The sequence below is a fragment of the Lepidochelys kempii genome, chromosome 5 (genome assembly GCF_965140285.1).
Source record: "Lepidochelys kempii isolate rLepKem1 chromosome 5, rLepKem1.hap1, whole genome shotgun sequence".
NCBI classification, from domain to species: domain Eukaryota; kingdom Metazoa; phylum Chordata; order Testudines; family Cheloniidae; genus Lepidochelys; species Lepidochelys kempii.
Genome location: NC_136384.1, coordinates 5928431 through 5941357, shown reverse-complemented (window position 1 = coordinate 5941357; position 12927 = coordinate 5928431). Strand labels below are relative to the sequence as shown.

General features: G+C 45.3%; 1 protein-coding gene across 7 annotated transcripts in view; it reads right to left on the bottom strand.

The window, feature by feature from the left end:
- Nucleotides 1–12927, bottom strand: part of KIAA1328 (KIAA1328 ortholog) — a 284448-nt gene that overhangs the window by 270171 nt on the left and 1350 nt on the right. For all 7 annotated transcript variants that reach the window (XR_012158833.2, XM_073343413.2, XM_073343414.1 and 4 more), the window contains exons 2-3: nucleotides 9013–9048; nucleotides 6700–6839 (exon numbers count right to left, since the gene is read on the bottom strand). Coding sequence is in view for 6 of the 7 variants with exons in the window: in XM_073343413.2 (XP_073199514.1) it covers nucleotides 6700–6839; nucleotides 9013–9048 (176 nt within the window). In the remaining variant the exon portion in view is untranslated. The remainder of the gene's footprint in view (nucleotides 1–6699; nucleotides 6840–9012; nucleotides 9049–12927) is intronic.

The following is a 12927-nucleotide window of genomic DNA, read 5'->3' as shown; positions in this document are numbered from 1 at the left end:
TACTACAGTGATGAGCTCACTATAAGAACCTATATGGAATAGAAAGCGATCCAAAGAAGAGGTGGAGATTGTATTATTTTTAATCCAAATTATTTACTCCGAGAATTTGGTAGTAATAAAATAGAAATCAAACTAAGTGGAAGTAATGGCAAATACTCAAGAATGTGTTTTCAGTGTGCTAGATCTTTACATACATGTAATAAAACCTGCAGGTTCCTATATGCTTGAGTAGAAGACTGGAGAGCTCTAAACCTTGATCATCATCAGATGATGAAGTCATATCATATAACCTAACATTCTTTCCATTCTACTAGTATCTCAGGAGGATGTTAAACAGCAGCTACTACAGTTAGACAATTTTAAACCAGCAGACCCAGAAAACTTGCATCTGAGAGTTTTTAAAAAGCTGCCTGAGGGAGCTTGCTGGACTGCTAATGTTGATTTTCAACAAGTCTTGGAGCACTGGGAAAGTTCCAGAAGACTGGAAGAAAGCTAATGTTGTGCCAATACACCTCTACCCCAATATAACGCGACCCGATATAACACGAATTTGGATAGAACGCGGTAAAGCAGCGCTCTGGGGACAGGGCGGGCTGCGCAATCCTGTGGATCAAAGCAAGTTCGATATAACGTGGTTTCACCAATAACGCGGTAAGATTTTTTGGCTCCCGAGGACAGTGTTATATCTGGGCAGAGGTGTATTTAAAAAGGGTAAATGGGATGATCTGGAAAATTATAGGTCTGTTAGTCTGACATCGATCCCAGAAGGATAATGGATGGCTGAAACACGACTCAATTAATAAATAACTAGAGGGTAATATAATTAATGCCAATCAACATTGGTTTATTTTGAGAAAAGACCTAAATTGACCTTGATTTTTTTTATGAGATTACAAATTTGGTTAATAAAGGTAATAGAGTTAATGTAATATATCTGGACTTCTGTAAGGCATGATATTTTGACTGAAAACCAAAAAGGTATAAAAATAACATGGCACACATGGTCTCAAAATGTAACTGTAAACAGGGAATCACCATTGAATGGGTGAGTTTCTAATGTTATCCCACAGGAATTGGTTCTTGGGCTCTATGCTATTTAACATTTTTATTAATGACCTGGAAGAAAACAAAATCATCACTGATAAAGTCTTCAGATGACACAAACGTTGGAGAAGTGGTAAATAATGGAGAACAGATCACTGATTCAGAACGATCTGGAATGCTTGGTAAACTGGGCAAAAGCAAAGAACATGCATTTTAATAAGGCTAAATGTATAATCTGGGAACAAAGAACGTGGACAATACGTACAAGATGGGGAACTTTATCCTGGGAAGAAGCTAATCTGAAAAAGATTTGGGGCTCATGGTAGATAACCAGCTGAACATGAGCTCCCCGTGTGACTGTGTGGCCAAAGGGACTAACATGGGAATTCTAGAGTAGGAGTACAGAGGTGGTTTGACCTCTGTATTTGGCACTGGTGTGACCACTGCTTTGTCTAGTTCTGGGGCACACAATTCAGGAAGAACGTAGATAAATTAGAGAGGGTTCAGAGAAGAGCCACGAGAATTATTCAAGGATTAGAAAACATGCTTTATAGTGACAGACTCAAGGAGCTCAATTAATTTTAGTTAAAGAGAAGGTTAATGGTTGAGTTGATTTCAGACTATAAGTACCTACATGGGGGGAAAATATTTAATAATAGGATCTCCAATCTAAGAGAGAAAGGTATAAAACAATCCAATGGCTGGAAGTTGAAACTAGACAAAATTCAGACTGGAAAGAAGGCATGTATTTTTGACAACACTATTCAACCATTGGAACGATTTACCAAGGGTCTGTGTTCCCTCTACGCTGCGAGGTCGCATGGCCTCCCAGAATTGAATCAAGTGCCACGCATTTCATTAGCAGAGCCGCACACATCCAGCAGCACGTGTTCAGGTGTCCCGCCCCGTGCTACTCTGCAGCCACGTTGCTCCTGCCCTCTGCCTTGGAGCCTTTGGTCAGCTGCTCCTGGGACCCTCCCGCTTGCTGTGCGGAACAGGGACAGACAGGGGCGCTGATATCATGGTGTCCCCCTCCCCCCACCCATGTACCCCATCTCTGCAGAGCAGGGGAGGGGGGCCAGGGTTCAGGAGCAGGAGAGCTGCTGCGGCCTGAAGGAGCCTTCTGGTGAGTAAGTGCCTTAAAGAGGCAGCACACGGTCTCCCCAGCAGCTAGCTCGCTAGCTAGCTCTCTCTCTCACTCACCTACCTCCCAACATATACTTGTGTTGTTGTTGTTACTTCTTGGTACTTCCTGCAATGCATATATATTCTCTGTAATTTTATTCTTTCAAAGTGCTGTTATTTTAGTTTCTAGACTGGTCTATGCCTTTCATAAATTTAATTCTTTGAACAGTGAGTTCTAAAATGCCTAGCCCGTCCTACCTGAAGTAATTATCCCTGTGGTAACTTTTTAAAAATATATATTATGGTTTTTTCTTTCTACTGGTGGCGCACATGACCTCGATATTGGTGCACATAGCAAAATTCATTCCACACATGGATAGAAAAAATTAGAGAGAACATTGCCAAGTGTCATGGTGGATTCCCCATCACTGACTATTTTAAATCAAGATTGGATGTTTTTGCTAAAAAGATCTGGTCTCATTTAAAAGGAATCATTCTGGACAAGATCTATGGCCTGTGCAATACAGGTCAGGCCAGATGATCACAGTGGTCCTTTCTGGCCTTGAAATCTATACATCTGTGAATTATGGGTGTTACTAAGTGTACACCGTACTTAATAGTCCCACCCTCAAAGACCTCACAATTAAACTGGGGCAAATTTACTACAAAGTACAAGACAGAATAAGTGTTGAAAGTATGAAGCAAACAACAACAAGTTTAACCTTCCCGGACAGTGAATGCTTCTCTGTCTCCTTGTTAGCAGTAATGGGAGTTGAGTGTACACACCAAGGAGAAAACATGCCCTTCAATCTTGAGATTGTTTCAAACCAGTGTTCAAAATCTAATAATACAATTACTGTAAGTAACCTAATAGAAAGACAGGCGATGTTCTTATGCAGAGTTATGTTATTCCACACCCTAAGCTCTAAAATGACCCTCATTCATAGCCTTTTAATTTTTATTTAAATTAAATACATTTCCTTTATTAAAACTTTGAGTTTCAGGCTGCAGGTTCCTTTGATCTGACTACCCCACAGTAAGGTTGGCGGGAGTCTCCCAGAATCAGGCTCTATCGCCCAGAGGCTACTGAAGCCAAACCAGAAGACTTTAGGCGCTAAAAGTCCGGCGGGGCTTAGGCAGGCTCCCTACTTATCCTGGCTCCGCACCGCTCCCGGAAGCAGCCAGCACATCCCTGCAACCCCTGGGGAGGGGGCAGAGGGTCTCCATGCGCTGCCCCCGACCTGAGTGCAAACTCCGCAGCGCCCAATGGCTAGGAACTGCGGCCAATGGGAGCTGCGGGGGCGGTGCCTGTGGGCAGGGGCAGCACGCAAAGACCCCCTGATCAACCCCGCCGAGGAGCTGCTGCCAGAGGGATGGGCTGTCGCTTTTGGGAGCCACCTGAGGTAAGCCCCACCCGACTGGAGCCCGCACCCCTCACTCCCTCCTGCACCCCAACCCCCTGCCCCAGCCCAGAGCCCGCACCCAAACTCCCTCCAAGAGCTTGCACCCTGCATCCCAACTCCCTGCCTCAGCCTGGTGGAAGTGAGGGAGGGTGAGGGAGAGCGAGCGACAGAGGGAGGGGGGATACAGTGAGCAGTGGATGGGGTCTCAGAGAAGGGGCGGGGTAGAGATGTGGCCTTGGGGAAGGGGCAGGGCAGGGTGTTTGGATTTGTGTGATTAGACAATTGGCAACCCTACTCCACAGCGTGGCACAGACCATGAAGGCATCCCCCAAGCCCACGTAAACTGCACTGCTTGCAGTGACACAGGTGGATTTAGGGGATGAAGAAGGAGCCAGACAAGCTTGTCTTTGCACATTCATAGTCCACACCTCAGATTTGTACGTCAACACACATCAAGGTCCAGAATTCTTAACAGTATAACTACCTTTTAAAAAAAGAATGAGAAGGCCATTGTCTCCACACACAAATGAAAATACAGGGCAAGTTCTACCCAGGTTTACATCTTGTCCAACTCTATTGAATCAGTCAGGGCAAAACATGGCCTTAGGCTAGTATTTTGCATTTATACAGCATCTTTCATCCCCCAAAATCCCAAAGTCCTTCATAAAAATATGCCCATACACCATCATATTTGCTATGAATACCTAGATCTGCTATGAATACTCAGATATGTGAATTATGAAAGATCAAGTCACCTCTGCTAGGATTCATATTAGAGGGGAACACAATTCATTTTTTTCAATGCAGTGTTCTGGCATCTCACCTCTGACTACCAATAACTGAAATATATCAAAGTAAAGGGGTCAGTTCTTCCTTCGATACTTAATACCTCTGACGCAATGGGCAGTGGCCATCGTGACTCTAGGAGCAAAGAAACCTTGTAAAACTTCACCTGACTGTAGCAAGTAAAATATCATGAGACTTCTTTTTCCTTTATCATGGAAAGGATAAGCCTGAATTGTTACGTCTCCATAAGGATTCTCCAAGGCAAGACAACAAGAGAGCCCACTGCAAAAAGATTATGACCTAGTTTCCATCCCTCTTTATTATTATTATTATTTATATAGTGGGAACAGCTAGGAGGGTCAAGGGGGGGGGGGGGGTCAAGGCCGATCAGCGCTGCAAGCTGTATAACACAACAAAAAGACAATCCCACCCCAAACAATTCACAATCTAAGCATAAGATGAAAGAAACACAAGGTGAGACTTATGGACAATACAAGAAGCAATGGTCACAGCACAGCAGCTGCCTAACTGTTGTCAAGCATTCTGTAGAAACACAGCAGGGGAGAGTTTTAAGGAGGGATTTGAAGAACAAGCTCACCTTGTGTGTGTTTATCGAGAGCAGCTTCCATGTATAAGGGGAAGCACGGGAGAAAGCACCGAAGTGCTTGTTGGAAAACTGGGCAGTCAAGACTGGCATCACTGGCAGAGCGCAGGCAGGAGTTAAAAGCTCAAATGCATGTAAGTAGTGATAAGTAGGGTGGGGATAGGCCATGAAGGGCCTTAAAGGTAAAACAAGTAGTTATTATTAAGGCTACGATTTAGTCATGGCAGTCACGGATTCTGTGACTTTGCTGAACCTCCGTGACTTCTAGGGCTTCAGGAGGAGGCGGCAGGACTGTGTCCTACAACGGGGCTAGCTGGAACAAGGACCCTGCAGCCCCAGCCCCGCGTCTTCCTCTGGGGGCCACAGCCAGGCTGGGGGCTGCAGCCCGGGCCATGCACCCAGCCCTGCGGCGTCCCATGGGCAGTAGATGGGGCCACACGCCAAAGCCCCGCAGCGTCCTGGGTTTGGCTGGGCTGCCCCCCCTGCGGCTTCCCAGGACAATGTATGTATGCGTCACCCCTGCTTGCAGTAGCTAGGGCTTGGCAGGGACTTCAGCTGGGCCAGCTCTGCATGTCCCCCATGGCTGTGCCCGCCGCTGCAGCCACTGGAGTCGGGGCTATGCCCCTTGCCATGGTGGGGGGCTCAGCCTATCAGTCCCTCCCCCCCATGGGACTCCACTTCTTCCCCCTATCTAGCCCTGTCCCCGGTTATTTTTAGTAAAGTAACCAATAGGTCACAGGCTCTGTGAATTTTTGTTTATTGCCTGTGACCTGTTCATGACTTTTACTAAAAATAACAATGAAAAATTTTTAGCCTTAGTTATCATTTGATGTGGAAAAGACTGAGCCAGTAGAGGGATGCAAAGGGGGAGGGGGAATGTGGTTGAAGCAGTGAGCCAGCAAAATAATCTCTGCAATTCCATTTTGAATGGACATAAGTGGGGCAAGATGGCATTTATTAAGGACACAGGAGGAGGGGGATGTAGTAGTCAAAACACAAGACAATGAAGGCCTAGATGAGAGCTTAACTGTGAGGTAGTAGGAATGCAGGATCTTAAAGATATTGTGCAGAAAGAAATGACAAGATTTAGACAAAGTATAATGGCTAGATCCCAGATCTAAGTGACAGGGAGGATGGTAGTGACTGATAAAGGAGGCATTAAATAAAATATTACTATCAATGTTCCACAGGTGAACACATCTCACCATAGAGTTCTGAATGGTGAAGTCTATTAGACTATGGGATAGTCTCACAAGGGAAGTCCCACTGCTTTGGAACTTGTCTTGCAATATACTGTAGGGAACAATCTTCTATTGGTAGGAGAATAATGTAGGTGACCTAGTAGGTCTTTAAACTTTTCTTATTTCCTATTTTAAATTAAAGATACTGTTTGAGAAGTGAAACCAACTGACTAGATTGGATCACTATTTCCTCTCTTGTCTTCTGGGTGCTTTATAGCTTATTTCATAGCTAACCAAAGATTTACTGTACATAGAACTGTATGGGAATAACAATACATGTTGAACACAGTCCAACTTGCACTCTATTCATATCATATATTTGCCCTGTCTTTAGACTGCAGGCCCCTCTAGGAAGAGGCTTCATTTCTATTGCTGCCTGCTAGCCATCATGCAAGTTTGCAATGGTGTAAAAGTCAGTGATAAGTAATGATTATCTACAACTTTTTCTACTATTTGTCTGAACGCTTCAGAATAAGAAAAGTTCATGCTTGCTGACCTGCTGCCCTGTTGGGTCTCCTGTGCTTTTAAAGGAATCCATGGAAACAGAAGGAGCAGCTCCAGTGACCTTCAGCTTAGCTTCGCTTTTTCGACCCTTGACCACATGTCTTGTTCTTAAATTTCCTTCTGCAGAAATTCCTATAGAAGGAAAACAGACATTGAGAGGAGATACTTAGTTTGCTCTTACAAGCTCCCCACACAAAATATTTAGATGAATACGGAATGAGCCTAAAGAGATGGATAGCACTAGCTGGAGCCTATCACACACTTCAAAATAAACTCTGCAAATGCTCCCAAAATAACCTATGGACTTGGACACACCTACTAGTTCTGTCCTATAACTGCACAAACCAAAGCATAAACCAAAGGACCTTCTGTAATAACACCGTAAATAAGGACTAATTAGGCATCATAAATAAGGCTAATGTCACCACCGCTCACGTGACATTTTGATGTTTCACATTTTACAGATACTTCGGCTTGGAAGGATTCGATTTTTTAAATTGGTAAATGTCAATTTCACCATACACACACACAAAAAACGAAAAAATAGTTCCATTGACAATAATCAAAACATACAGAGAGGTTAAGTAAAAATAAATGCTGCTTGAAAACTCAGAGTTTGATTTAAGGTATTTACTTCCTATATTTTGACATGTGATGTTGACTATTTGTGTTTTAACAATTATAAAACTAACTTTTCGAATCTCAGCATCTGTCATTAACTAGTGTCTGACCCCTCCATAATTACTCACAACTCTGAAAATTTAAAAATCAATAAAAATCTAAAACTGCTTAAAAATAAACATTGATATTATCCATCTAAAATTATTTTTAAAAAAAATGAATTCTGCCAAGCCAACATATATACTGTTGCTGTATATTTTTGCCCAAGATTAAGGCTGTTTGTTCCTCATGTCAAACTTATGGGTAACCACAATACCTGGCTCTTATCTGGGAGCTTTTCATCAGCACATCTTAAAATGCTTCACAATCTTTAACGTATTTATCCTCACAACACCCTTGAGAGGTAGGGAAGTGCCATTAACCACACCTGAAAGATGGAGAACCAAGGCACAGAGAGGCTAAATGACTTGCCCAGGGCCACAAAGGAAATCTGTAGCAGAACAAGGAACTGAACCCAGGCCTCCAAAGTCCTAGGCTAGCACCCTGATTACTGTGTGAACACTACAGAGATTTTGTAAAAAAAATCTCTCACCACTGCTAACATTAGTTCATCTCCACTGCCAATGACTATGTAGTAAGCTCTGACCATTCCAACGAAGACAAGGTCTTCAGAGCCTGAAGAACCAAATTTTTATCACTGTTTAGAGGTACCAGGAAGTTTTAATATTTCTCACTTAAATTAGCAAACTTGGTACATTTATTTTTTGTATGGAGATTTCAAAAGTGAATCAGTAATTAAAAAGAGAAAACTTGTTTAGAAGCTTTCCCATCCCCCTCTCACATCCCACTCCTCACCCCCATTTAGAGCGGACAGAGTTCCTAAAGTTGTCTGATATTTTTTGGTTTGCATTATGAACTATTTCCACTGTAAATCCAGAAAGTTATCCTAAATCATAAACTTTCCTTTCCACATCATAGACTGTTAGGTCCCGTCACCACCTGGGCTTGAACCATACTAGCTACAATCACATTCAGCCATGTTTTATCTCAGCCGTAGCATAGGCCCTCTACCTTGCATAATTAGGGTTTTATTAAAAAAAAAAGTCAACCTAGATCACATGGTTTCTCAATGCAGTTTGCAGCCCAATTCTGTAAACACACACCTACCTCACTCATGTTATGTGTTACAGCATATTTTTTAGGATCAGGCAAGGACACAACCTTGTTATACTTGTTTTAAGGCTCTGTGTTTGAAAACAGTTAATATTATTATAAATTCTGGGACAATTAATACTGTCATCTAAACTAAATGTAGAACAGTTCCATCTTTTAATATAGACTGGATCTATCTGCATTTAATTTATCTTGCCCCAAACCTCGCTATGAGATGTTCAAGCATTTAGAGATGTTCACTTTTTTAACAGGGACACAATTAAGATTCAGCCTACACCACAGATTAGACAGAACTGTGCTGTATGGCTACATCGGAATGGGTCCCTAAAACAATTAATCTTCCACTGTATACTTTTATAATCAGTGAGCCATAGATCCTCTACTATAATCCTTTATGTCCCAACACAAGCAGGCTCTACAGTCTCATGTGCAACTGAAAAATACAAAACTGAAAAATCACGGCAATGTTTCACTGGACGAAGTGTCATTTACAACTATTAGGAAATCATACCTGGCACATACACCATCGGCTGTTCTTCATCAGAAACTGTATGCAATTTCATTAAAGGAAAACAAATCAAAGAGAAAAAGTCCAAGCTGAGATCTACAAAAAGAAATATGAAAATGCACCTTTAAATCTGTGATTTGCAAAAAAGATTGTTGACCTGGTGCCATTTATGGTTCTCCACCATTTAGAAAGCATCTAATGCATGACAAACTTGACCAGAACAAAACACGAACACAGACTTCAAAAGAAGACACATACTAACATATGCACTCTGTATGTACAGTATTCAGAGTAGCAGCCGTGTTAGTCTGTATCCGTAAAAAGAAAAGGAGTACTTGTGGCACCTTAGAGACTAAAATTTATTAGAGCATAAGATTTCGTGAGCTACAGCTCACCTCATCGGATGCATACCGATGAAGTGAGCTGTAGCTCACAAAAGCTTATGCTCCAACAAATTTGTTAGTCTCTAAGGCGCCACAAGTACTCCTTTGCTTTGTATGTACAGTACTAGCTTTCATCTAAAGATCATCTCAGAGGTCATCTTTACAAAAGATTCACGGGACCAGCCCCAGTTGCAACTCCAAGTATTAAGGTAATAAAGCAACACAATATTTATTTGAATTAGACTAAGTTAACATTATATAAGGAATCTCTTGGGAACAGACAGGGAAGGCAAATTGCTGAGACTTATGTATATAGTCACACTGACACTGAACCACATACCACAACAGACTACACAGTGCACAAGGTACATGATTAAGACCATTAGGCTAAAAGGAAACAAAGATTTAAAAGGAAGTTGGTCATTTTCAGCTGATCTTTCCTCAAAGGACAGATGAAAGTTAACCGTCTGGGGACTTTTCATGTATTTGTTGAGGCAGATCAAGATTTGGTTTCAAGCAGTTATTTGTGAAGAAAGCTATTTCAGAAATGTTCAAATAACTGGTTGTCACAATCATAAATACAATTTACTATATCTAGCCCTCTAAAAGCACCTGGCACTGGGCAACATATTATTTATATTACAATAGTGCCTACAGGGCCAAAACCCCTGCCCCGCATAAATTAGTCTAAAGATAAGAGCACAAAAAACAGCATAATCCAGAGCAGGGTGTGGCCTTTAGAGTCTCTTCTTTAAAGAGACAGTATGCAGTTTTCTTTTAGCTGTGTCAGTTCCAGGATATTAGAGAGACAAGGTGGGTGAGGTAACAGCTTTCTTTGGACCAATTTCTACTGGTGAGAGACACAAGCTTTTGAGTTTACACAGCACTCTTCTTCAGGTCACATATAAGCTCTGTGTGAACTCGAAAACTTGTCTTTCTCACCAACAGAAGTTGGACCAATAAAAGACATTACCACACCCACCTTGTCTCTTTAAAGAGACAGTGTCAGTAAGCAGAGGTAAAGATGTTTGTTTGCAGCATAAATTATTAACCCTATCTTTGATTGAAAGAATTGCAGGAGTCCAACTTGTGTCACTATTTATGATGTTTATTTTTCGCATTTCTCTGGTCATGGACAATGAAACTCAATTATGTTCCTCAATTGTCTCACTTTCATATTCTTTGGCTACAATGTTTGGGTCTCATATACTGCAGGGCAAAGTTTACAAACAATCGTTCTCATTCCCAGACCTGAGGAAGAGCTCTGTGTACCTTGAAAGCTTGTCTCTCTCATCAACAGAAGTTGGCCCAATAAATGATGTTACCTCACCCACCTTGTCTCTCTAATATCCCGGGACCAACACAGCTACAACACCACCGCATAAACTCTGCCCAGATAAGCAGTAACACTGGCAACTTGCTGAGAGCTGTGTAAAACGGAGGCAATTGCATATGCTGAATGCAGTGGCCCGCAGGGGAGACATGAAGTCGCTATCCTTATGTACCATCTTGATCCAAGAAGCCACTGCTGGGATCAAGATACCCACTGGACAACTTTTTCCTCACCATACACAGCTTAGACTAAAATAACAATGTCATGGCAGCAACCAACATTTCTATAAAGCAGCAGTGCTGTGGCACTAGGTATGGTGCATGAGCCAGCAAAACCACCTCCAAGGGCCATTCACTGTATTACAGCGAAGGAGCACCCTTCCAAGCTAAGACACCTCTCAGTCTGTGTGTTCCCTACCAAATGTCCCCAGAACAGTTCAGATGAACTCCCACTGAGATAACGCACAACTGTGTACATATATGCCAACCCCCACTGCCACAATTGGCTGAGATTCTCCTCCAACTCCATCCATACATATGACAGGCTGGCACAGGACACTCTTCCCAGCACAGGCTGATCCCTATATTTCCTCCCCATGAGATGAAACAACCCCAGGGTCTTTACACACAAACACACACAATACGTGTACACCTCCCCATGTGCTGAGGGCCCTCAGCCTCTATGTCTCCTTTCTTAGGTACTTATATGGCCCTCATCACCATAGTAGCTAAGCCTCTCACAATCTCTAGTTTCAGAGTAACAGACGTGTTAGTCTGTATTCGCAAAAAGAAAAGGAGTACTTGGTACTAAGGTGCCACAAGTACTCCTTTTCTTTTCACAATCTCTAGTGTATTTATCCTCACACACACACATACCCACCCACCCACCAGTGTTATCCCCATTTTACCAAGGATGTTTGTGGCAGAGCAGGGAATTGAACCCAGGTCTCCCACAAGCTAACACCCAAACCACCGGACCATCCTACAGGTTGAGCCGCGAGCCCCCATGTCTCCTACAGGCTCAGCGTCCCCGTCCCCCCCGTCTCCCAACGCCCCTGTCTCCTACAGGCTCAGCGTCCCCGTCCCCCCCGTCCCCCAACGCCCCTGTCTCCTACAGGCTCAGCGTCCCCATCCCCCAACACCCCTGTCTCCTACAGGCTCAGCGTCCCGTCCCCCCCGTCTCCCAACGCCCCTGTCTCCTACAGGCTCAGCGTCCCCGTCCCCCCCGTCTCCCAACGCCCCTGTCTCCTACAGGCTCAGCGTCCCCGTCCCCCCCGTCTCCCAACGCCCCTGTCTCCTACAGGCTCAGCGTCCCCGTCCCCCCCGTCTCCCAACGCCCCTGTCTCCTACAGGCTCAGCGTCCCCGTCCCCCCCGTCTCCCAACGCCCCTGTCTCCTACAGGCTCAGCGTCCGTCCCCCCCCGTCTCCCAACGCCCCTGTCTCCTACAGGCTCAGCGTCCCCGTCCCCCCCGTCTCCCAACGCCCCTGTCTCCTACAGGCTCAGCGTCCCCCCCCCGTCTCCCCACGCCCCTGTCTCCTACAGGCTCAGCGTCCCCGTCCCCCCCGCCTCCCAACGCCCCTGTCTCCTACAGGCTCAGCGTCCCCGTCCCCCCCCGTCTCCCAACGCCCCTGTCTCCTACAGGCTCAGCGTCCCCGTCCCCCCCCGTCTCCCAACGCCCCTGTCTCCTACAGGCTCAGCGTCCCCCCCCCCGTCTCCCAACGCCCGTCTCCTACAGGCTCAGCGTCCCCGTCCCCCCCGCCTCCCAACGCCCCTGTCTCCTACAGGCTCAGCGTCCCCGTCCCCCCCGCCTCCCAACGCCCCTGTCTCCTACAGGCTCAGCGTCCCCGTCCCCCCCGTCTCCCAACGCCCCTGTCTCCTACAGGCTCAGCGTCCCCGTCCCCCCCGCCTCCCAACGCCCCTGTCTCCTACAGGCTCAGCGTCCCCGTCCCCCAACGCCCCTGTCTCCTACAGGCTCAGCGTCCCCGTCCCCCCCGTCTCCCAACACCCCTGTCTCCTACAGGCTCAGCGTCCCCGTCCCCCCCGTCTCCCAACGCCCCTGTCTCCTACAGGCTCAGCGTCCCCGTCCCCCCCGTCTCCCCACGCCCCTGTCTCCTACAGGCTCAGCGTCCCCGTCCCCTCCGCCTCCCAACGCCCCTGTCTCCTACAGGCTCAGCGTCCCCGTCCCCTCCGCCTCCCAACGCC